Below are 24,712 nucleotides of genomic sequence, written 5' to 3' on the forward strand. Positions count from 1 at the left end.
TATTTATATATAAACATATATAAATAAAACCACTTGTTTTTACATTAGTAATTCCTTTTGTGCATAATTTTATATTATTGTTAATAATAAATAAATTAAAGCAACAAAACAACCTGAAGAGCCGGTTCGGAGCCGAAAGAGCCGGCTCTTTTTAGTGAGCCGAACCGAAAGAGCCGGGTCTCTAAAAAGAGCCGGAAATCCCATCACTAGTGTAAACAGTGTTAGGGTGGAAAATTACTACAATAGAGTGTTTTCATACCCAATTTAGTCTTATAAATGTGCATCAACTTTACTATTTCCCCATCTACCAGATTAGGTGTGAAATTAATCACGTGGTTGCGGCGATGTTTTTGTATTCGGGTGAATCACAAGACCATCACCTGCCTCGTGGTGTCACCTGACTTTTCATGTTTTTCACCTGAGTTTTAGGTTAAATCCCGGCGCTTCCTGGTTTCCAGCAACGTCATTGGACGGTAACAGACGCATTTTAATTCAATTGGTCCAGCTTTGTGTCACTCATCCACGGGAGGCGGGCTGGCTGGCTTTGGCACTAGGAAATGAATAGTGAAAGAACTACAGTCGTTTGTTGCCGGTCACTGCACAACTATTGTCGAGCTGAAAATCTAAAATGAGCAGAGCTGCCTGTCTTCTCGTAATTATCAGCTTAATGAGTCCTGCTGCTGAGGCGCTGGACAATGGTCTGGCGCTGAAACCCACCATGGGCTGGCTGCACTGGGAGAGGTTCATGTGTAACATCGACTGTGACACGGACCCAAATAACTGCATCAGGTAAGAAGTGATCCGGTTATCCTGACGTGTATGTACGCTAAATCAAAGCACAAGCCTACATACTCTGTTAAAACTGAACATATCACTGAAACACATTTAAAAACCTCACCTAAAAGAATTCACCATTGATTACAGGAAGTGGCATTTGCATTTAGCCAGGTAATCAGGTATTATTAAAGAGGAAAGACATTTCTTGTGACAACTAGTAAGCACGCCTTCACCATTCATTATATGTTTAATCTGCCTTGAAAGTGTGGTATTTTTATACAAGTACGGAGGAACTCGTTATGAGGGGCTGTCATAAGAATAAGAGCAGGATCACGTGATTGAAATAGTCGTTGACAGCTGATTAAGTTCGCCTTTCTTTGTTCTCTGGATTCAGGCATTGGGGGACGTTGATGTGTGAGATATTGGTGTCAGCAAGTACTGTGTATTGTGGAAGCAAAATTTGCAACAGCTGTAACATAAAAGTCATTTATTGTTAAAGTCTAGTGGAGAAATATGTGAGGTCCAGATTGGTTGGGGGGAAATGATGCACATATAAAACAAGGCTTTAAAAATGAGAAAACTCGTTTAAAATAGCCAAAGTTTCACGTACATATACTGAGCAATAATAAATTGGTCAGTGTAAGCAACCTGGCTCAATAGAGGATAAGTAAGCATTATTTTGTAATCAAAATCATTCAAAGCTGCTCTGGAGGAGCTGGAAGTGATCACAGTAGGTCTGTTTTAGGCCCGGGTGTACTTGATGGTGCAGGGTAGAAGTGGGCAGATCAAGCCAATATCAATACCTACACTGATACTGGATCAGTACTAATGACACACTGCTGTCCCCTACATAAGATGCCGTTATATGTGAAAAACATTAGTATTGTTTTTGGTATCCGTAATATTGGCCTTGTATTTACTTGGTATGGCATTGATACCAAAATTTGCAGTTTCGCACAACACTACCGCAGGGTTCATTCAGGGTTTTCTCATAATGATGATATGTTAAGTCATAATTACAGGTTAACATATCTAACATATATATATTTTCTTGAATTAAAGATAACGTAAACGTGGTTTTGCTTTCAACCTCACTAATGCCTCCATTTTTGTGCCTGGCATATTTTTCCTCACAAAACGTAATGTTATTCACCTCTGAGCAAACCTTTTGTTCACTGTTATAATATCTCCTTCATCTCTAAATATTGGTGTGTGCCATATATCCATTACACATTACATTGTACACTGGCTTCTAACGGCTAATATTAACCCCGCCTGTCTCCTCCTGTTGCCTTGGCAGTGAGCATCTGTACATGCAGATGGCAGATGTGATGGTGAAGGAGGGCTGGAAAGAGGCCGGTTACGAGTACGTCTGCATCGATGACTGTTGGCCCTCCCACCAGCGTGATGCCCAGGGCCGCCTGCAGGCAGACCCCAAACGATTCCCAGGAGGCATCAAGAAACTGGCCGACTATGTGAGTATTAGTTATGGAAGAGGAATGAAAAGTCTGGATGTGAATATAGTATTAATGCCATAATTCCTCTATGGACATCAAACAGAAAGAGCTTCAGAGAGACTCGGTGAAAGTGAGAAATACTTTACTAGCTGGGAGAAGCAAAATGAGACCATGTGAGAGGACGTGACTGCGTTTATTGTAGCTTCCAGCTTTGGGGCAGCAGTTTGAATAATATACACAGTTCAAAGAATGATAAACCCACTTTATGTTCAACATGCCGCTGTGATTTTATGGTATGCAGTATTATCATGTCAGTACAACGTGTCTAAAATTTCAGATGTTAAAAAGTTCTTGTAGCCCTGGTTGAATATCTCTAGAAATAAGTGATTACATATTCATCATATACCCATTCAAGCTGACCTGCAGGTATTTACATAATGAATAGGAGCCAACATATTGTGTTGGATAGGAAAGTGCTGCCGTTGACTCTCTTCGCAGGAGACTCACAATAGAAAGGAGCTGGAAGCCATGATGCCAGGCGCATTTCGATGTATAAGGCTTCACGTATAAAGATTGCTAAAAATATATTGTTTAGCAGGAAAGGAATATATTTAGGCCCACTAAGGCAACCTTGAGTTCTGTATTAAAAGAATCACGTTTAGAGCTGTGCAACATTGCCACCTACTGGAAGAAACATACTGCCTGCTCAGAAAGTTTATGCTTTAAGCAGAATCAGTGGTTTGTTTGTTTTTTTGAGTAAAGTAGACCCTTGGGATGATCTGTTTGCTTTTTGGGGGGTTCATCTTTTTTAGCAATTTGCCTGTGCAGCTGTGGCTCAGGAGATAGAGCAGGTCATCTAGTGGTTCGATCCCTGGCTACTCCAGTCTGTATGTCTAATCAGAATCAGAATCAGAATCAGAATACTTTATTGATCCCTGGGGGAAATTATTTTTTGTTACAGTGCTCCATTTTAAACCAACATTAAGACAAGACAGACAATACGCTAACTAAGAATAGTACAATATATACATATATATACATACATACATAAGTCACTTATAAATAAATAATTGGAAAAGAAACATGTGTAGCTGTAGCAGCAAACAGTGTGTTAAGTGGATGCGTTGTACAGGGAGATGGCCACAGGCAGGAATGATTTCCTGTGTCGTTCAGTGGTGCATCATGGGTAATCTCAGTCTCTCACTGAACGAGCTCCTGTGACTGACCAACATGTCATGGAGTGGGTGGGAGGTGTTATCCAACATTGTCTTTATCTTGGACAGCATCCGCCTCTCCGACACCACCTTGAGGGAGTCCAGCTCCATCCCCACAACATTGCTGGCCTTACGGATCAGTTTATTAAGTCTGTTGGCATCTGCGACCCTCAGCCTGCTCCCCCAGCATGCAACAGCATAGAGGATCGCACTGGCCACCACAGACTCATAGAAAATCCTCAGCATTTTCTGGCAGATGTTGAAGGACCTCAGTCGCCTCAAAAAATAGAGACGACTCTGGCCCTTCCTGTAAAGTGCTGTGGTGTTTTTAGCCCAGTCCAGTTTATTGTCAATGTGTACTCCAAGGTATTTATAGTCCTCCACAATGTCAACACTGACCCCCTGGATTGAAACAGGGGTCAAGTGTTTCCTGGTCTTCCTGAAGTCCACGATCAGTTCCTTGGTCTTTGCCACGTTGAGCTGCAGATGATTCTGCTCACACCACGTGACAAAGGAGTCGACCACAGCCCGGTACTCCTAAGTATCCTTAGGGCAAAATTTACTATTTAACCCTTAAAGGGATATGGTACAAGCTTTTTCCAGCGTGCACAGGCACAGTGGCATGGTTGCTCGGATGGGCTCCAGCACCCATATGACCTTGAATTGGACAAGTGAAAGAAAATGGATGTCACTGGTATTTGTCATTCACTGAGATGAATCAACAAATCTTTGATATTTTTTTATGCTTTAAGATCCACTCTAATGGCCTGAAGCTGGGTATCTACGCAGATGTGGGGGACAAAACCTGTGCTGGATATCCTGGGAGCCTTGGTTACTACGAGAAAGATGCTCAGACTTTTGCTGACTGGGATGTTGATCTGCTCAAATTTGATGGTTGCTTCATGAATCGGGCTTTGCTGGGAGAGGGTGAGTTTCTATTTCTGATTGGCAGTGCCACAAAGGTGAACAACAGGCACCGTATAAATACACATACAGACACATATATGAACGTACAAAAAAACCCTCTGCCATTCTTGGGGGCATCTCCCATTTTGACCTCGTGACCGTTCAGGCCATATTTGGCCTGTTGATATGGGGCTGGATTAGCTACAATCTTCCTCTTAATGATCCTTCCCACTTGGTACCCAATCTCGGGTGATGATATCTCCCCCCCTGACCTGGCATCCTGGCTCCCCCTTGCCGTAGCATGTGTGTTGTACCTGTGAAAGCAGTCTTCTTCCGAACACTTCTAGTTGTTTCATGTAAGCTCTTTTCATCTCTCTATGTTTTTGTTTCTTTCTGCTGTAGGCTTGGTTAGCATGAGGTGTGTAGCTGGATACATACGCTCCAGGCGGGAGTCGAACTTGCGTCTCCAACTCTAAAGGCGTGTAGTCTTATCACTACGCTATCCAGCTGCTTACAAAAATACATATAAAATATAAAATATATATAAAAATATACGCGCAAACAAACAATGTGGACATGTACTCTCCATCTATACAGGAGGTCAAATTTCTTTCCTAAACATCATTTTATTTACCAGTTAAGGTGTTTAAAGGGTTAACTACTAAATGTTTGCTCTGTTTAAGGCTACACAAACATGTCAAAAGCACTGAACAACACTGGACGGCCTATCCTGTACTCTTGTGAGTGGCCGTTGTACGAGTGGCCTTTAAAACAGGTGAGAACTTGTTTTAATGGTTAACTTGGTTTTTTGTAGAAGATGCTGCAAAAATAATGGAGTATACTCAAAATAAAGAGCATTTCTGTGCTTCCAGCCCAACTACACAGCTATCCGTGAGACTTGTAATCACTGGCGCAACTTTGATGACGTGTTCGACTCGTGGAGCTCCGTCAAATCCATCTTGGACTGGACTGCCGCTCATCAGGACATCATCGTCCCTGCAGCTGGACCCGGAGGCTGGAATGACCCCGATATGGTACTTTGTTCTACTGAAGGCCTTGGACATGAGTGGTTTTACTATCATGAACCTGCTTATTTTTCTTTTTATCTAATGCTAATCTAAATCTCCTCATACTTACTATTGTATTTAGACATTTTTGTAGGTTGTGGACACACTGTAGCGTAAGCCTGATTTGCTTATGAATTTACATATTGAATTTATTTCTCTAGCTTGTAATTGGGAACTTTGGCCTGAGTCACGACCAGCAGGAGTCTCAGATGGCGTTATGGGCCATCATGGCATCTCCTCTGCTCATGTCCAATGATCTCAGAGACATTTGTCCTCGCTCCAAGGAGCTCCTGCAGAACAAACGCATCATAGACATCAGCCAAGATTCAATGGGCAAGCAGGGATATCGCACTGCCAAGGTGGGTGTGCGACTCAGTACGAACTCCTTCTGCAATGGCAGCTCAGTATTTATGGTAGCCTGTCGTTGCTGTTTAGAAATGCTACATGGTTTGTGATCAGCCTGACAGGCTCTTTATAGCATTAATTACAAATGATCAGTGTGGGTAATGGCAGATGAAGGTATAAACCAGTAAGACTTCCCCTTTTTCTACAGGGGAACAATTTTGAAGTGTGGGAGAGGCCGCTGTCGAAGAACCGCCTGGCTGTTGCTGTGCTGAACAAACTGGAGACAGGTGGTCCTCGAGGGTTCAACATTGGGGCTGCCCCCGGTTGGAAGATCTGTGGCCCGCAGTGCAACGTCACACAGATCCTGCCTCAGTACAAGGAGATGGGAGTTCAGACTCAGCAGAGCAAAATAATTGTATCTGTCAACCCTTCAGGCACAGCTCTGTTGACTGTCACTCCCATCAGCAGCGATTTCACAAGGCTTCACAAGCTGAACTGGCAGGGTACATTTGTCAGACGAAAGCACACCATTTTGTAGTCCTCAGGTGGTTAAACGCACCCGAGACGTGTACAATATCTCAATTGTCTGGGAAAAAATGAAGCTGAATAAGTTTTAGGTGTTTATCTTGTGTAAATCTTAGTGAATTAAAATTAAAGCTGCCTGGAAATGGATCACACTTCATCCCATTTATATTCAATAAATTAAACACTTGCTGTTAACTGTCTAGACTACTGAAAGGTTAAATTACCATAAGAGACAAAGCTTGAATTTTTGTACAAGGAAAAAAAAGATTCAACTCAAACACTCAAAAGTATGTTTGGATCCATTTATTGAAAATAGTGACAACTTCATCCATATGACTGGACCACAGTTTAGAACTGGATGACCTGGCCCTGTAAGAAAACAGAGGGAAACATTTGTGAGAATGTGCAACTTATATTTGCATTACTTTACAGTGGTGACTGCCATGAATTTATAATTAAATTCTGACTTTTGTACTGTAGTTGAATAAGACTAAATAAAACCCAGTATCTTCACATTCATCAGCTTTACCAGCCTGTTGTAAAGTCCTGCCACATATGCATACAGAGTGGATAGGACTTAACTTTTGTGCTGTTGATGAGGAAGACAGAAGCTTTTAAATAGAGTAAAGTCTGATTAATGAGGTAACCCAACACATGAATACTGAGTTATGGGGGGACACAGGAGCCAAATCACCTTGAGGCAACCGTTGTTGTGATTTAGAATTAGAATAGAATAGAATTCAACTTTATTGTGATTGCACATGCACAGGTACAGGGCAACGAAATGCAGTTTGCATCCATCCAGAAGTGCTTTAGTGATATAGATATATTACAATATATATTAGCAATAGTATAGATATGTAAGTATACTACAGAAATGGGTCTATTATGGTATGTTATAATGTACACGGTATGAAGTATGTTGTGAATATTCTATAACTAAGTATGTACAGGCTGTAGTGAGTACAAGCTATGTACAGGCTATGAACAGGATATAAATATGAAAAACTATACAGAATATGAAATAAATAACTTTACAGAATCTGGGATATACAGCTATACAGAAATGGGAACTATGCAAGTTGTAAACAGTTGTAGGATTAAAGATTATCGAATGTACAGAATGATTATTTACACAGAGCTATACAGTAGTGCAGTTAAGATAAGTGAGGGTGTAGATAGTTTCTACAGAGGCTATATAAAGTGCTAGTGGTTGTGAGTGGTGGTTCAGTCCATGTTGTTATTGTGTGTTTGAGGGTACAGTTGTCCATTGTGGGTGTGTGTATGTTCAGTCCATGAGTTTAACGTGGGTCAGATGTCAGATTTGAAATTGAAATAAAAGGTAGCCAATCATGAATTTGAGAATCATGTATTAGAGCTTCTATTGAAGGAAGAAAAAACAAAGACGACAAGCTCAACAGCAAACCTTGTAAAAATAAATAAAAACTAATAACTGTATTGACAGTATATATATTGAGATCAACTCATGCATCGTATTTTAACCACCACAATAAATCAACAGCCAGCCCTGAGTCACCATCTCATCAAAACAAATACAATTTACCACTAACCACAAAAAACGACAACAAAAAGAAAAACAATCTGTCACTGAAAGCGAAATATGCTCCAGTTAAAATCCAAGCTGGGCTGCACATTTATCAAGTGTAGCAAACAAACATTTCCTAATGCAATTCTGGTGCTATAGCGTGTGAAATGCGTTCATACATGCAGACGCATGCCTCTTTCACAACTCAATTTCAAAAGCGGTTTCTCACTAATTACATCAGAAAAGGGTGGGCAGAATCGAGTCGGACATGGTCAGGGTTGGCCCTTTCCCTCGTCTAACACACAGAGCTCGTGTCAGACGCTTTCACACTACTGGAAAAAACTGTTGGGGTATTTTTCCACCTCTTGAAGAGTGTTGCCTAGGCAGAAGCGCCGACAAATACTCTAAAATCCGTATTTTTATATGTACATCTGAAGAATTAAACAATTGCCAGAACAAATAATTCTGACAGGAAATGGGACGACTAGAGAGCGAATAGGCTCAAGATAATTACATATCCGATCAAACTGCATCCAACGTTTGCATTCTCGTGCACCTTCTTGAATATCTTGCAATATCCATCTTTAGCGTGCAAAGCTAGTGTGCATGTGTAACAACAGCTTTATGCAAACTATTTTTTCCAAACAGGAAATCCATGTTTAAGTGAAAAAACAGCTGATATGCAAAATGTGCATTTTTATAGCTGTCACCGTGTTGGTTCCATAATTTATCATAATTAACATAAAAGATGTCAATATGTCACATGAAAAACTAATAGTGGGTTATGAACATGAGGTTATTAAATGTGTAACAAAATAATTACCTACAAATATAAGAAGTCAGAATATTTTTAATGACAGATTTCTGTGGGATGATTCTGACACCAAACTGTAGCTTTAGCCGAAATTAAACCCACTATGAAAAGTACTACTGAAATAAAGTTAATATAAAGAATATGTTGTAAAGAATAGTTAACTTCAATCTTTACAATACCAGGGACATATGTGAGTCTTACCTTTCTCTTCTTGTCACCACCCAACTCGAAGTGCTTACATCTCTTGATGGCCAGCATTCTCTTGGATCTGCAGTTGGGCTCCACACACTCGAGCCTCAACACAATCTTCTTTGTAGTCTTAGCCTGTTTGACAGTATTTCAGTGAGTGTCATTTCCCCTCACATATATCTCAACACGATCAATCCAACAGTACAATGCTGTGAGATAGTATTTACCCTTTTCATGATCATTTTTCCTGTGAATTTGTCACACCTTAGCATTTTAACACTAGATAAAGATAATCTGAGTAGGGCTTGCTGTTGCGTTTTGGATCAGTCCTGCAGCATAACCCGAGGGCACTTGCAGATAAAAGCACAAACAGATGGCTGGACACTTTAGGATTTTCTGGCAGAGAGCAGAAGTCATAGATCCATCAATCAGAGCGGCAAAACAGCCTCTGACCATCACACGTCTGCCACCATGTTCGATTGGTATATTTTATCAAATGCTTTTAGTTTTGTGCCAGATGTAACACTACTTACATTTTCCAGAAATTTCAACTCTTCTCGACAGTCCACAGAATATTTCTGTCTTGGAGGGGGAGGGTGGGCGAAAGTGAAACTATTTGGTCAGTAATGGTTTGCACCTTGAAACTCTCCCATGGACGCCATTTTTGTCAACTCTCTCCCCACTGTTGAATCATGAACTCTGATCTTAACTGAGGCAAGTTCTTTAGATCTTTTGCGACCTCCGAGATGAGCCATAGATGTGCTGTTAAGAGTAATTTGGATAGGCTAGTCACTCCTGAGAAGGTTCGTTACTGCCCACAAGTTTTCTCCATTTGTGGACCATGGCTCTCTCCATGTTTCCAAAGCCAGAGAACAGCATTGCAACCCTTTTCATACTAATAACATCAATGTCTTGTTTGTCATCGTTTCTTAATTCCTTTAGATTGTGGCGTGATGTGCCGCTTTTTGATATTTTTTAAAAACTTAAAACCTGTACAACACATTGAAGTAAGTGACTTCTTCATATCAACAGATATGGCAGTATTCAGGCCTGGGAGAGGCTATTGAAATTTTACTCAACTACCCAAAAAATGTGGCTAATTACACTTAAATCATGATTTCACACAGGGCAAAGTAAAAACTGTGCTTTCTATTTACTTAGGTTATTTTTTTATAATATAAACAATTAGTATGATGATGATCTCAAACTTTAAAGTGTGACAAAATTAGCAGAAAAATATAAATCTGGAAAAGGACATACTTTTATTACAGCACTGAATGAGAAAGCCATGGTTACCTTTTTTCGGAAAATCGGCTTAGACTGACCGCCATACCCACTCTGCTTTCTGTCGTATCTCCTCTTACCTGAAAAACATTTAGTTTAGTCAACACATACTTGAACAATTAATAAAATAAAGCAAGGATGCACTGATGCATTATGGGTTCAAAACAAAATATTGGCCCATATTTGCAGACATCTTACAATTTCCCTTCTGTGATAGGAAAAAGATTGTAGATATATTAAGTGCTAAGACACTAATCTATTGATTTATCAAAATATGTGACGACAAATAATCAGATAATGCCATAGATGAGGCCAGTGTCGTGCTAAAAATTTACTGCTGATGCTCGTGTGACTTTGTGTATATCTTTGTTTGTATTAGTAGATGTAGTAAGCAGAATTTACTGAGTTATATATAAAATAAAGAAATGACCTGTTTTACAAGAATCCATCCACGTCATCAATCCAGTCTTTTTTGGCTACTTAAAATATATTTATGGAAATGCTGTTATATTTGGTGCAATTTGCTCTAAAATCTTGATCAAATCTACTGAAAAATAAACTTTTAACTGCTTGTATTTTGCGACAGGAACGTTCTTCCTGGCTCATAGTGACTTGATATCACTTAAAAAAGATGTTTTTGACAGATCACAGGTCAATGTTTTATATACAGACACTTTTTTTTGACTTTAGACACCAGTGCATCCCTTAAATACAGGACAAACATATTTACCCTGTACATAAAGAGAATCCTTCCCCTTCTTGTACTGGGTAACTTTGTGGGGCTGGTGCTTCTTGCACTTCTTGCAGAAGGTCCTGCGGGTTTTCGGGACGTTCACCTGCACAACACAGAGAATAACATTTGAGCAGACGTGCAGTATACACAAAATACCACAACGCGGACTAGCTAGCCACGTCCAACAGGCCCAAGCCATAAAACTCACAACACTTATGAAATATCAAGTGCACAGCTATCAAAGAGTTTTGTTCAATCATTTTCGAAATTGACTTAATACACAGAAGCACCGAGTTTATCATTTAAACTGTGGCCGGCAGTGTTGGGGCAAGCTAACACGTTAGCATCGCTATTTTAATGAAAACAGCGTAAACAAGTGATGCTCCAATACTTTTTACAAAGCAAAACACGTTTTGACGTAGCTGTTAATTGATTGTGATGTTTCGCTTGTTTAGTTTTTCGCTTCTGACAGAAAGGCCGGCTGGAGTAGAAAAACCAACAGTGGCGTTTCGCCACTAAGATAGCATCCATCAATATAACAGCGTTAAATATACCAAAGATGGCCAATACCGCCATCGTTACGCACATTGTAACATTATCAACATGACCGGGTGTATCAAATACAGAAATTGTACTTTAATCGGCAGGATTGAGATAGATTTGTTTTAGGTGTAATGGTAGCATACCATGGCTGCAACCCGATGCAGAGGGAAAGAGGAAGAAGGAGGCCGGAAGCAGTTCTTAAAGTCGCCCCTTCAATAGACCTCAGCCGTAGACAGGTCTGCCCCCTAGCGGCCGGAGATGCAAAGAAGCCAAAACCATGAAAAGACTGCAAACGGCCCCAATTTTAAGGAGAGTGACAGCCATGGAGTGCACAGCATAAACCTGACAAAACTCAGTGGGTCAGTAATATACTAAAACACAAGCTATACATTTTACTCACAGTGAAAAGGCTTTAATGCCTGCAGAAGTTATCATTTTGAAATATCTTTTAACAACGTAATAAGCAGGTGAGAAACTAAGAAATCCACTCAGGTTACAGTGTAACTATATGTAACAACCAAATATGGCCTTGCATTAATGTTTAGCCCGCTTCCACTTATCACCAAAACTGTCCAGAAGGCTGATATGAAAATTAGCAGCAAGAAAAAGGGGAAGTAAGCCCTGTCGATTCCTCTCTGTGGGTGTGTTTTAAGCTTCTTGCATCACAGACCAACACACATTTTATGGAAAGCCAGCTACTGAGGCAAAGGTCCATGCCACTCTTCAAGCTTCAGCATCTGCAGTTGTCTGATGTGTGTCATTTTTCAACATCTGGGTAAGCAGCACTTGTTTCTAAAGGAAGTATTTTTAGTCGCACTTTGTTCATAGAACTATAAATGAGAGAAGCAACCTTTGAGTACACTTCATCTGAAAGACCGAGGCCAAAAGTAGCATAGATTAGTGCAAGTACTCAACTGAAACCCACTGTAATTTCGTTTGTATGCAAATCCTGTGAAATAACCAATGAAATTATGAATCCACAAGTGACATTTTCAGCTTAAAGTCTAACGATGTATAAAGTTTTGAATGTTTTCTGGACATAAACGTACTGTTGTGTGCTGAGTGCTGATAATCCTTTATGTGCACACACTGACACTGTTCATCAAAGTGCTTTCTTTGTAGCAGAAACTGGTTAAATGTAAAGCAAATCGCTATCGCTAATCAGGTTGTACTTTCACACAGTTACTGACTCTCCATGACAGGTATCTTGCATTGAACTGTCATTTTTAATACTTACGTGTGCATCATAGGAAATTCTCGTATCCTGACAAATAGTTCTCACAAGTCACCACAATGTTAAACTTATGTGGTATTTTAATATGCCTGAGTATTCTTTGTGGTTAGAATCAGTCTTGTGACATTACTCACTTTTTTTCTCTCTGTCTGTTTCTTTGTTACGTATGCTCACACAGAGACACACACAAACACACATACACAAGTACGCATTTTATTGCACATAGCACTTATCTACCAGGAAACATCAGGAAACACAGCATCTTTACAGGTTCCTGTTAACATTAGTCTTTCATGATAAGGTTGTGTCTGCTGTGTCATTCACATCAGACATCATGCAGTCAAAATTTGTGCACTTTAGAATAAAAAAATGCAATAATGACCATTTATAATGATTTATTTGCTACTTAATTGCCTTTCACACAGAGGGTGTAGTGACACAGTTGGCCTGTATTAGATTATATAGTCTAGGTCACACACAGAAGAGTAAAATTACAAATGGAACCTGCCAAAACTGGTACATTACATGCTTTTCAAATGTCCAACTCATGCACAGCAAAATTTAAAAGAGAGATACTGTCAGGTAAGAAGAGGTGCAGGCCACAGGGTTTCTTCTCTCTTCATATTGCAAAGCAATACTGATGCAACTTCCCTATGAGTTTGTCTGTGTCAGCCACCATGAGTCAACTCCCATCAGAAAAGGCAAAAAAATAATCTCCTCTGAGTAGCCATGATGCATTGGTAGCTGCACAGTTTCAGTCAAAAGGCTTCACTGATTTAGAGGCACATATCAAAGTTTTGGGCGTGCGCCCTCAGAGTTTTTTGACCTTCACTCGAGTTAGTGATGTGAGAAAAGACGGGTCGTGTTAAATGAGGAATGAGTAAACAATGTTTCACAGAATAGGGAACACCTCTGTCTGCTCATGAAGGCACAAACAACACCAGCAGGTAGTGTCACTCGAGTGTGAAGAAATGTCAGACTCCCTGTTAGCAGAGAGCAACAGAAGCTTCTCGTAGTGCCACAGTTACAGTTCAGATGATAGAAGGAAGTTCTCTCTCTCTCTCTCTCTCTCTCTCTCTCTCTCTCTCTCTCTCTCTCTCTCACTAAGCTGAAAATAGGCTGAGTTGAAGTGCGCACACATCTGACAGAAACTGACACACAGTGAGCGCTCGGCCGTGTAACGAGGGTGAGTCTGAGAATTTGATAGTTCACATTTGAGCGGTAACCGGTAACAAATAACTTCCCCGCATTGGTGCACTTTTGTTGCACTTTTAGAACAATGTGGTGACGGGAATACCTTGGCTTTTCTTCTGGTCATTTGGTGAGATTTTAGTTTTAGTTCTGCATTGGTCAGAACCAAAGAAGCCTTTGCTTCCCAACCTATCATCAATATCTTTCAGCTTTGTTTTCATCAGTTGTCGTGATTTTCTGCGTGTACCGTCACTGCAGTACTATTTATACTGAATTAAGTTTCAGCTAGCTATATTTCCCCTAAAATATCAGGCTGTTAATGTCGCTATGTTACTAATTTCCACAACAATTAATTATTGTATGCTCCCCTTCACTCAGATTCTATCAATGTGTCTTGTTTTGGAGGTGCAAGTTTCATTTCAGCGCTGGTGGTTAGGAGGTGCTGCAAACAAGACACACTACACTGCCATAAAGCAAAAAGAGAGCCTTTTTCATTTGCCTACTTATCTTATGTGCGTGGTAAAATGTATAAATGTGCCCGAGGGGAAGGAAGCCTTCTGATAGTAGGAGTGATATATTACATGATATGTTTGCCAGCAAACAAATTTTATTTAGAAGTAAAACAAAAAATGAATCATGTCTAGACTGTATAGTTATATAAAATGAAAGAACTATACTACTGTATTTAGCCAGGTTTTTGGATCAACAAATCAGGCACTTGATATCCATTCCAAAGGCAAAGAGGAGTTAAATACTGTATCCAGATGACCAGGATGTAACAGCTAAGAGAAACAGATGTGCCACAGAGGCAAATGTTGGAAACCGAGGATGTTGCTGTCAGGAAAAGCAGGGCTTATGCAAACTACACCTAATCACACAGCGATATGCGCTAACACTGCATGCCTGTTCATCTCTTTCCAGATCTCCACTTTCACCTGTTGCAGTGGCACTGCTCCAACTCTATGAACAGTGGGTAGGTATTACATTCTTTAAAATGCTTTTCAAAGGAAACGAAAACACTGAATAAGTGTAAAGTTCAGCAAAACTTGAGGCTTTGTCATAATGCTGAGCCAGTCACAGCTCTCAGCAGAATTACAGATGCTGTTGTAGTCGGGGTGTGAACATGCTGTTTAGTGGAGAAGCATTGTGTTTTAAACGTATCCATTTGTCACTTGTTCCAGTGCAGCTGAATCCTGAATGAATCATGTCAGACTCTATACTGGAAGAAGTCTTCATTAAAAGATCTCAACAGAAGAAGAAGACCTCACCTTTAAACTACAAAGAGAGAATGTTTGTTCTCACAGCAGAAAAAATATCCTACTATGACTTTGACACAGACAAAATGGTATGTATATAGAACTGAAGAAAGGTTCGTTTCATATTAATGTTGGCTGGCAACCTTGGGCCACCAAATAAACACTTGGCTCTTTATCTTGGACTTACCTGACTGTTTCCTCTTCTGTTAAGCAGAAGCGAAAAGGTCTGAAAGGGTCAGTTGACCTAGAGAAGATCAAGTGTGTAGAGATAGTCCAGCCAGAGCCCAATGCCCCACAAGAGCGCATGTATCCATTCCAGGTAGATATTTTTCAATCCAATTTTCATTACTGAAGTTATAAACAAGAGTCAAATGCAAATGCTTTGTACCCGATTAAACTTTATATAAAATATACACTTTGCTTGCTTTCACTGCTGTTTAGCTTCGGGCCAGAACACGTAACAGGAAGATTATATAAGAATAGAGCTGCAGAAAAAGAACAACAAACACTTTCTATTAAAAAAAACACGTACGAGCAGCACACAGCAGCATGAGTGAGGCTCTCCAAGGACTGTTCGGTGCTCCAATAGTTAACACTGTGAAAGTTAATTGTTAAGAAGTGAAACTTCCTCTCACACTCAGATGAGCTAGGGGCTTTTAGTGCCAATGTTGCCATAAATAGTAAAAGTTCAAGCTAAACATGTCTTAATTAAAGAAAAAGCAAAGTAACACTTCGTGGGTTCATGTGTTGAATTTCCGCTAACGCATTTGAAGAGACTTTTGCCACACTTGCAGCAATCTATTCTGCAATACCAAACTTGAAAAAAATAAAGAAAAAAAATACTGAAAATTGCCGTCTTGCTCCGCTGTGGATTTTTCCACAGGTCATTTATGATGAAGGGCCACTGTATATATTTTCTAAGACTGAAGACACCCGGGTTGCGTGGATAAAGAAGCTCAAAGAATGTAAGTGTGCATGTCTATTCTCGCATTTCGTCACCGTATCTCGTATCATCTTTCATGAACATGACCATATCTTGTGTATCTGAAAAACTCTGTGGCCGTATACGTGTACAGTGGTGCGCTTCAACAGCGATCTGACGCAGAAGTACCATCCATGCTTCTGGGTTGATGGGGTGTGGTTGTGCTGCCACCAGGAAGTTAAACAGGCCATGGGTTGCAAAGTGCTTGATAGTAAGAATGGTGAGAATTAGACTCCCCTTAGTTTAAAGTCTAAAATGATCAGGTCCTAAACTTTTAAATTAATATATCTAATAATGCCTTCATAGGAGTGACATCACAGCTATCTCGAAGGTCAACAAGGAAGCCGCTTCCTCCAACCCCAGCAGAGGTATAGACCTAGGACTATGAGATGAACATTCACCAAGTACACACTGTTTTCTTCTATATGACAAAAAGCTATCTTTTTTTTTTTCCAGAAAAAGCCTACTCGTCCTTTACCTCCACAGCCTCCTGACCCACCAGCGTCCTCTGCAGGCATGACTGTTGTAGCTGAGTACAGTTACACACCCATGACACCACAAGACCTGGAGCTAAGGAAGGATGAGGAGTACACCATCCTGGAAAAGTCCGATGCAAACTGGTGGAGAGCTCGAGACAAATATGGGTAAGCTGACTAGAGGTGACCCAAAGATGTCTCGTAAGAAGAGTGTGACCGCACGTAGCCCATCAGACAAATCAAAAATCTCTAGGTCAACTCTGGAAACTTACAGTGGAGGCTAAAGTAAACCAACTGCAAGCATTATAATGAGGAAGACAGATAATCAGTGATGATTTTGAAGCACACAGATTAAAGATAATTTATATAAGAGAACGTTCAAAAAGTGGCTTCCGGGGCTACACGGCTCGTTAGTTCATAAATTTTGCATAACAAGTAGAAATGAATTTATATAATATACGATTCACTTGAATGATTTGTAAAAGTTAGAATCTGCTGGTGTTAAGAAGAAGTTCACGTTTTGCATGTGCCATCTGTTAATGTTCTTTTCTTTTCCAGAAAAGAGGGTTATATACCAAGCAATTATGTTGTAGAAGCTGAAGATGGGCTAGAAAGATTCGAGTGAGTATCAGTGTTATTGCTTTGCCCCTAAATAGGTGTATTAATGTCACATATGGTTATACATTTTATTATTTTTAACCTAACTCATTCTTGGTTCCTTATCTGCACTCTAATTAATTTCTTATTGTTGAACTAATACAACAACATTCAGGAAGAATTAAAAATTGTTTATTTTTTTTATTGACAGCTGGTATTGCAAGAATATGAACCGTAGTCAAGCAGAAAAACTGTTAAAGGCTGAGGTAAACCCATGACTGTCATTGCCAAAAATATGTTTCCGGACTGTGTTTAAGTCAAAACTTATGAAATATGTTGTTGTAATCAGAACAAAGATGGAGGCTTCTTGGTGCGGGACTCCAGCAAGGCTGGGAAATACACTGTGTCTCTGCTCACAAGGGGTGGCGGGTGAGTAAGCTTAGCGGTGTTAAACACTGCTACCATTTATATAGTGTATCCACTCGCTCCGGTCATGTGTGAACGCATGAAAAGAAGAACTGTTTGTAATGAAAGAGGAAACAGTGGCCCACAGAGGGAGAGAGATGTAAATGACTTATGCAAAACTAGGACTAATGTGTCTGCGGTACTTTTTTTTAAATTCCAAGACTGAGCTACCCTGTTCAGAACACTGAGGACATTTTACCTAATTATGCATATATGATAAATCATTCCTGTTCGGTGGTTCCAGTGAAAACGTGCGAACTAAATCCACCCGTGTTACTCTTCTCTCTACAGGGAAGCTGTTGGAAGCTGCCGACATTATAACATCTGCACCACCCAGCAGAGCCAGTATTACTTGGCAGAAAAGCATAATTTTAACACCATCGCAGAGCTCATCAACTATCACCAGCACAACGCAGCAGGTCAATATAACTGCCCGGGCCATATGGATACATAGTCTCAGCTTTAATACTGTGGTATTTGTTACACAATAAACTCATTTTCAAATTTGGTTACGGTAACAGGAAAAAGGAAATGAGTCATAAGCAAGTTTGAGTGGGGGGTAGGGGGCCATTGGAAATTTTGTGGGTTTAATTATTCTTTTTTTATTATTAATCTCCACTTTATTTAACTTAAATTTACAGTTGCTTTTTATTTTCTTTTTTAACGTCTTCTGTAGCCCTTTCACTCACATGTCAAAGCTCAATGAATTAGTTCATTCTTGCAATTCATATTCCAGTCATCTTTTCAAAAATGACTATCTTAATAGGTAATGTGGCTTTGTTATCTCCCCACTAGGCATGGTTAGCAGACTGAAACACATCGTATCTAACCGGGCACGGCCCCCATCCACAGCAGGCCTTGGTTATGGTAAGATTATGACTGCAGATGAAATTTAATTACACCTGCTTTCTTGGATTATGAATGTATTCTTTTTTATTATAACAGCTTTCAGAGAGTGTATAAAAGCTAACATGTAAGATACTGATCATTGTTTTAACAGTGTTTTGTGCTATTAGTATATTTGGCAAAGTTATTACACTTTTGTGCCTAGTATGAGATCAGAAGATTAAAAATGGTTTTCTGTCTGTGCACCTGATTACCTGGTTTTTAGTTTGATAAAAGGAAAAATGTTTCTAGTGTTTATGGTAACCAAGAGTGGCATCTCATTTATCTCTCAGCAGCAGCGCTAAAAAGATATATACAACGTGTCAAGCAGTTATTTTAATGAGGTCGTTACATGCTAAAAGAGCACAATTATTTTCTCTTGTTTGACGTAGGTGTGTGGGAGATTGACCCACGCTACCTCACCTTCATCAAGGAGTTGGGATCTGGACAATTTGGAGTGGTGAAGTATGGGAAGTGGCAGGGACAGCACGATGTGGCCATTAAAATGATTAAAGAGGGCTCCATGTCAGAAGATGATTTCATAGAAGAAGCAAAAATCATGATGTAAGCACAACTAAATGATAATTGCTGAATGTCTAACTCACTCTAAGATGAGTCTGTTTGTGCACAAGACTCATAAAACTGATCTGTCATACTGGGAATGGTAGTTCCTATAATGTCTTTGAGGAAACCCAGCTCACAGTGCTTAAGTTCCTTCTTCTTTTTGCTCAAACAAGGAAGCTTCGCCATGAGAACCTGGTCCAGCTCTATGGCGTGTGCACCAAACAAAGGCCTATTTATATAGTGACCGAGTACCTTGCAAACGGCTGCCTCCTCACATACCTCAAGGAGGGCCTGAAGCAGCACCCAACAAGCATCCAGCTGCTAGAGATGTGTAAAGATGTCGCTGAGGGCATGGCCTACCTCGAGTCACACCAGTACATCCACAGAGACCTGGTGAGAGACAATGATCCACTGTGTCAAAGCTTAAAAAAGAAAAATCCTGTTTGCTACCCAAAGATAACGCTGAAGGTTTAATGATTATTCCTGAACCAAAAGCATTGTTTGTTTTATCTCCAGGCTGCCAGGAACTGTTTAGTAGATGGAAATGGCACTGTCAAAGTGACTGACTTTGGGCTATCAAGGTAAAACACTTTACATAAGTTGCAAAAAGAACAAGACACACTGGTACATCATCAGCATAATATTAAAATCCTCTTCCTCCAAACCTTCCAGGTATGTTTTAGATGATGAATACACAAGCTCGGTTGGCTCAAAGTTCCCTGTCCGCTGGTCGCCACCCGAAGTCCTTCTTTACTGCAAATTCAGCAGTAAGTCTGACATCTGGGCATATGGTAAGTAATATACTGTATATATTTTTACTGTTTTATTGATGTACTTCAAAGTGAGTGGACACAGAAACTTCAGTATTAAAAATAATAAAGGTGCAAATGATTTAATAGGTTAATTAATAATTACTCTACTGTATAAAAACAGTTTTGGTGAATACATAGGGAAAATAAATGTGCTAACAAAAGTATTCTTTAAAATTGTAATTAAATAGTTAAATGGAAAACTAAATACATACATCGGGAATTTATATTACAATTAATGCATTAATACCTTCATTTAAAAATATATATTTTTATGCATGTAATGTTTTATTGTTCTGTTGATATCTATTTTTGACCTTTATATTTTGTTTTGTTTTGTTTGCTCAAATTGCATAAAAGCATAATGATTTTAAATTCTAACCATTTATATAATCCATTAGGGGTTTTAATGTGGGAGGTGTACACTCTGGGACGGCTTCCTTATGAGCGCCTCAACAACACGGAAATAGTGGACCAGGTGTCCCGGGGCCTGCGCCTCTTTCGCCCCCAGTTGGCCAACGAAAGAGTTTACAGCATTATGTCAAGCTGCTGGCTTGATGTAAGTGAATTTTCATATTTTATTGCAACTCTCGGTTGAGTTGACATTTAATATTGGCCCTAATCCTAGAGGTTTCCTTTGCTGTTCCTTTCAGAAAGCAGAGGAGAGACCAAACTTTCAGGAGCTGGCGCTGACTGTTCAGGATCTGCTATATGAGCTCCAGTAGGACTCCGAATAATGTATCAGCACAAAACATCGACAGTTCACTCAGAAGCCCACAGAGTCGTATCTTCAGATGCCCCTGGAAAGATAACAGTCAGTGAAAGTAACAGCACAGCGAAGTCCTCTGAAATGTGAATATGTGTACTGTGAATATCACTGTTGCTCACTGATTATACTATCCTTTCCATCCCATAAGTAGAAGTACATTCCTATAGAGTAGCATTTCAATTGTGGACATTTTATTAAAGAGCACCGGATTGAGTTTGTATGTATGTAGTGAATTTTGTGAAATATTTGTTGAATGTGTAAACATCTTTGCATGTCTAAACAAGCTTTGTACGCGCATATGTATTGCACAAATAAAAGCCAAGTATACCAGGCTTTGAAATGTTTGAAACATCATCATGTGGAATGAAAATTAAAAATGAAAATGTGCAAAAGATGGAATGAAAATTTCCAACCATGCGACAGACCTGCTGTATTCACGGATGGCGTTATCCTCACCGAACTGAAAACAAACGCGTAAACACACCCTCAAATGGATACGGCTGTTACGAACTGCGGTCAAGTGAGCCCTCACTTACGAAGTCACAGTCAAGCTAGCCGCTCCGCCAGCCGCACCGAAAATGTGGTTGCACTACTCTTACGTATATTACGGTATGGGTGAAGACTGGCTTAGAAACGCAGTGTTTTGTGTCCTGACACTATTTTACTTCACAATCCACTCCCAGTTTTAGTGTATCTCCACTTTCCCCCCTGTGATCCACAGCCCAAATTACTGTATGATTCAGAGAAAATTAACAATAAAATTTACCCAATTTACTCTACTGTACTCTTAATGTCCTCATCTTTGAGCTCAGATTACAGGAAAACTATAGGAGGTGACGCAGATATTTCACTGGATTATGACTCTGGGTGACCCCCACTCTGCACCCTGTGATCCACAGCCAAAATTACTGTATGGATTTCCAGAAAATTGATAGTAAACTTTGCACAATTTACTGTACTATACTCTATATATTCTCATCTTTAACCTCAGATTACAGGAAAACTGTAAGAGGTGACACAGATATTTCACTGGATTCTGACTCTAGGCTGTCGCCACTCTTCACCCTGTCATCCACATCAAAAATTACTGTACAGTTTTTGAGAAAATTGATAGTAAACTTTGCACAATTTACTCTACTGTACTTTTAATATCCTCATCTTTGACCTCAGATTACAGGAAAACTGTAAGAGGTGACACAGATATTTCACTGGATTCTGAATCAAGGCCATCTCCACTCTGCACCCTGTGATCCACAGCTAAAATTACTGTATGGATTTCCAGAAAATTGATAGTAAACTTTGCACAATTTACTGTACTATACTCTATATATTCTCATCTTTGAGCTCAGATTACAGGAAAACTGTAAGAGGTGACACAGATATCTCACTGGATTATGACTCTGGGTGACCCCCACTCTGCACCCTGTGATCCACAGCAACAATTACTGTATGGATTTCTGATAAAATTAAATCCTATTCCATTACCAAACAAAATGAGTTCATTGAAGTATTTGCTTAACTACAAGAAATTTCTTTCCACACACAATTTAAATTTTTCAAAATGTCATTCACACACCACCTCAAGTATCAACTTCAGTTTTAGACATTATTTATTCAGTGCTTAATCACAACAATAGTCACCTTAAGGCACTTACATAATAAGTTAAACCTTACAATAATACATACAGAGAAAAACCCAACAATCATATGACCCCCTATGAGCAACAGTGGGAAGGAAAAACTCCCTTTTAACAGGAAGAAACCACCGGCAGAACCAGGCTCAGGGAGGGGCGGCCATCTGCCTCAACCGGTCAGGGTGAGAAATTACATTACTCAGATTACTGATTTCTCATATTACTACTACACAGTTTAGATATATTGTTATTCATTATCTGTCATCACACAAATCAACCCAAAAAATCAAAAAGGAAATACTTGAAGTACGTGCACAAAGCAAGAATGTTATACACATTGTGTTTTACACATGTGTTCCTCAAAACACCAATAACAACTATAAGCAGATTATTCAAGTAGCTTTCACTGCGTGTGGAATTAGGTTACACAAAGCACACACTTCCACTCTGTCTTCTGAGCACTGCTGAGCTGTTCATTTGTCATGTCCAGGCCTTCAGAATGGAACCAGCGGTTATCACATTGGATCTGTAAACAAAAACATATGAACTTTCATAAACACATTAAGTAAATAATTCTATGTTTTAATCAATTACAATCTTTAAGACACAGAGTCAAATACTTTGTTGTAGATAACATAAAACAATTATATATATATATATATATATATATATATGTGTGTGTGTGTGTGTGTGTGTGTGTGTGTGTGTGTGTGTGTGTGTGTGTGTGTGTGTGTGTGTGTGTTAGTGTTCATCAGTTTGACACAAATAAATATGTCCATTTGAAGAAGATATTACACACCGGAGGCCTCAAGTATTGTCTGTGCAAATGTCCTTCGTGCCTGGGCCATCTCTTTTTTGTCGTCAAAAATGTCATTTCTGGTTTATTTGGGAATGCTTCCATTACTACTTTGACCATCTGAAATAAAAAAAACCCCAAAAAATATATCAATTTTCTCAAAAACCGTACAGTAAATTTGGCTGTGGATGACAGTGTGAAGAGTGGGGGTCACCCAGAGTCATAATCCAGTGAAATATCTGTGTCACCTCTTACAGTTTTCCTGTAATCTGAGCTCAAAGATGTTAATATGTGGAGTACAGTAAAGCACAATGGGAAGATTTTGCTATGAATTTTCTCAAAAACCGTACAGTAATTTTTGGCTGTGGATCACAGGGTGAAGAGTGGCGACAGCCTAGAGTCAGAATCCAGTGAAATATCTGCGTCACCTCTTACAGTTTTCCTGTAATCTGAGCTCAAAAATGAGAATATTAAAAGTACAGTACAGTAAATTGGGTAAATTGACTATCAATTTTCTCAAAAACCGTACAGTATATTTGGCTGTGGATCACAGGGTGCAGAGTGGGGGTCACCCAGAGTCATAATCCAGTGAGATATCTGTGTCACCTCTTATAGTTTTCCTGTAAGCTGAGCTCAAAGATGAGAATATATAGAGTACAGTAGAGTAAATTGTGCAAACTTTACTATCAATTTTCTCAAAAACCGTACAGTAATTTTTGCTGTGGATCACAGGGTGCAGAGTGGGGGTCACCCAGAGTCATAATCCAGTGAAATATCTGTGTCACCTCTTACAGTTTTCCTGTAATCTGAGCTCAAAAATGAGAATAATAAGAGTACAGTTGAGTAAATTGGGCAAATTTTATTGTTAATTTTCTCTGAATCATACGGTAATTTGGGCTGTGGATCATAGGGGGGAAAGTGGAGATAAACCAAAACTGGGAGTGGATTGTGAAGTAAAATAGTGTCAGGACAGAAAACACTTCGTTTCTAAGCCAGTCTTCACCCATACCGTAATATACGTAAGAGTAGTGCAACCACATTTTCGGTGCGGCTGGCGGAGCGGCTAGCTTGACTGTGACTTCGTAAGTTGTTTTTTTTTTTTTTTTAAACTTTATTTATCACATTATAGACATACAGTCAAGTAAAACAGGGATCACATAAAAGATAACATTGTGGTAGTACAATGAGGAACAGAAAGAGTGACAAAGACAGTGAGACAAAAGTGAGTACAAAAAATAAAATAAATCAAGGGGAACATAAATAAACAAAAGTTTGCAAGAGCCAAAATCAAGTTAGCAGTTTCAATCGGTTACAGATGTTAACAGTCTTGAGAGCCTTCGTGTTTTTTGATGAGGAGATTGTCCTTATATATTGTGCAAGTTCCATTTTTAATCCAAGAAGTTCAGGCTTTCTGCCGAGGACTTTGCTTTTGTGTATATGAAATTTTGCCAAAAATAAAACCAAATTTATAAAGAAGAAAGCATCATTGTCCTTGTCTTTAAAATTATAATAGCCAAAGATAACATCCTTATAGTACAGTTGAAGATTAGGGAGAACAGAGTCAGTAATAAACTTGTGGAAATCCTTCCAGAATTTACACGTAAATTTACACGACCAAAACAGATGAGAAACTGTTTCAGGTTGCTCTTGACAG

General features: G+C 39.4%; 3 protein-coding genes across 9 annotated transcripts; 2 read left to right on the forward strand and 1 right to left on the reverse strand.

Annotated features, from left to right (window-relative positions):
- The first annotated feature begins 520 nt into the window (after positions 1 to 520).
- On the forward strand, positions 521 to 6,438 carry gla (galactosidase, alpha). Its single transcript, XM_085429004.1, has 7 exons — positions 521 to 789; positions 2,078 to 2,252; positions 4,201 to 4,375; positions 5,038 to 5,129; positions 5,227 to 5,388; positions 5,583 to 5,780; positions 5,975 to 6,438. The coding sequence occupies exons 1-7, from the start codon at positions 629 to 631 to the stop codon at positions 6,302 to 6,304; spliced, it is 1,293 nt and encodes a 430-aa protein (XP_085285130.1). The 5' UTR covers positions 521 to 628; the 3' UTR covers positions 6,305 to 6,438.
- A 141-nt stretch (positions 6,439 to 6,579) lies between these two features.
- On the reverse strand, positions 6,580 to 11,593 carry rpl36a (ribosomal protein L36A). The gene is made up of 5 exons (XM_085429017.1): positions 11,544 to 11,593; positions 10,855 to 10,960; positions 10,137 to 10,204; positions 8,853 to 8,975; positions 6,580 to 6,660 (listed from the first exon to the last, which is right to left on the reverse strand). The coding sequence occupies exons 1-5, from the start codon at positions 11,544 to 11,546 to the stop codon at positions 6,640 to 6,642; spliced, it is 321 nt and encodes a 106-aa protein (XP_085285143.1). The 5' UTR covers positions 11,547 to 11,593; the 3' UTR covers positions 6,580 to 6,639.
- Positions 11,594 to 12,063: 470 nt separating this feature from the next.
- Positions 12,064 to 21,412, forward strand: btk (Bruton agammaglobulinemia tyrosine kinase). Of its 7 annotated transcripts, none has more exons than XM_085428955.1 (20): positions 12,064 to 12,175; positions 13,743 to 13,820; positions 14,747 to 14,798; positions 15,007 to 15,170; positions 15,293 to 15,400; positions 15,965 to 16,046; positions 16,158 to 16,283; positions 16,370 to 16,431; positions 16,520 to 16,707; positions 17,098 to 17,160; positions 17,348 to 17,402; positions 17,486 to 17,565; positions 17,893 to 18,020; positions 18,397 to 18,468; positions 18,879 to 19,050; positions 19,224 to 19,443; positions 19,567 to 19,631; positions 19,723 to 19,841; positions 20,261 to 20,418; positions 20,513 to 21,412. In XM_085428955.1, exons 4-20 carry the CDS (start codon positions 15,030 to 15,032, stop codon positions 20,582 to 20,584), a joined length of 1,911 nt encoding a protein of 636 aa, XP_085285081.1. In that variant the 5' UTR covers positions 12,064 to 12,175; positions 13,743 to 13,820; positions 14,747 to 14,798; positions 15,007 to 15,029; the 3' UTR covers positions 20,585 to 21,412. The 7 variants fall into 7 exon arrangements, with proteins under 7 accessions (XP_085285081.1, XP_085285099.1, XP_085285072.1 ...); XM_085428973.1 differs by having other exon boundaries at positions 15,012 to 15,170; XM_085428962.1 differs by having other exon boundaries at positions 12,093 to 12,175; positions 12,813 to 13,820.
- Positions 21,413 to 24,712: the final 3,300 nt, after the last annotated feature.

This window comes from Rhamphochromis longiceps, linkage group LG2, assembly GCF_057381845.1.
Source record: "Rhamphochromis longiceps isolate RC_006_pf linkage group LG2, R_longiceps_female_GT1.1, whole genome shotgun sequence".
NCBI lineage: Eukaryota > Metazoa > Chordata > Actinopteri > Cichliformes > Cichlidae > Rhamphochromis > Rhamphochromis longiceps.

Bases quoted from the DNA above. Each gene is read 5' to 3' on its own strand.
- gla (XM_085429004.1), top strand. From the start codon at position 629: ATGAGCAGAGCTGCCTGTCTTCTCGTAATTATCAGCTTAATGAGTCCT. The intron at 4,376-5,037 runs GTGAGTTTCTAT...GCTCTGTTTAAG, and splicing joins TCGGGCTTTGCTGGGAGAGG to GCTACACAAACATGTCAAAA. The intron at 5,130-5,226 runs GTGAGAACTTGT...CTGTGCTTCCAG, and splicing joins ACGAGTGGCCTTTAAAACAG to CCCAACTACACAGCTATCCG.
- rpl36a (XM_085429017.1), bottom strand. The intron at 10,205-10,854 runs GTAAATATGTTT...AATGTTTTTCAG, and splicing joins GGATTCTCTTTATGTACAGG to GTAAGAGGAGATACGACAGA. The intron at 8,976-10,136 runs GTAACCATGGCT...ACTGTCAAACAG, and splicing joins AGCCGATTTTCCGAAAAAAG to GCTAAGACTACAAAGAAGAT.
- btk (XM_085428955.1), top strand. From the start codon at position 15,030: ATGTCAGACTCTATACTGGAAGAAGTCTTCATTAAAAGATCTCAACAG. The intron at 19,051-19,223 runs GTAAGCACAACT...TGCTCAAACAAG, and splicing joins GAAGAAGCAAAAATCATGAT to GAAGCTTCGCCATGAGAACC. The intron at 20,419-20,512 runs GTAAGTGAATTT...TGTTCCTTTCAG, and splicing joins TGTCAAGCTGCTGGCTTGAT to AAAGCAGAGGAGAGACCAAA.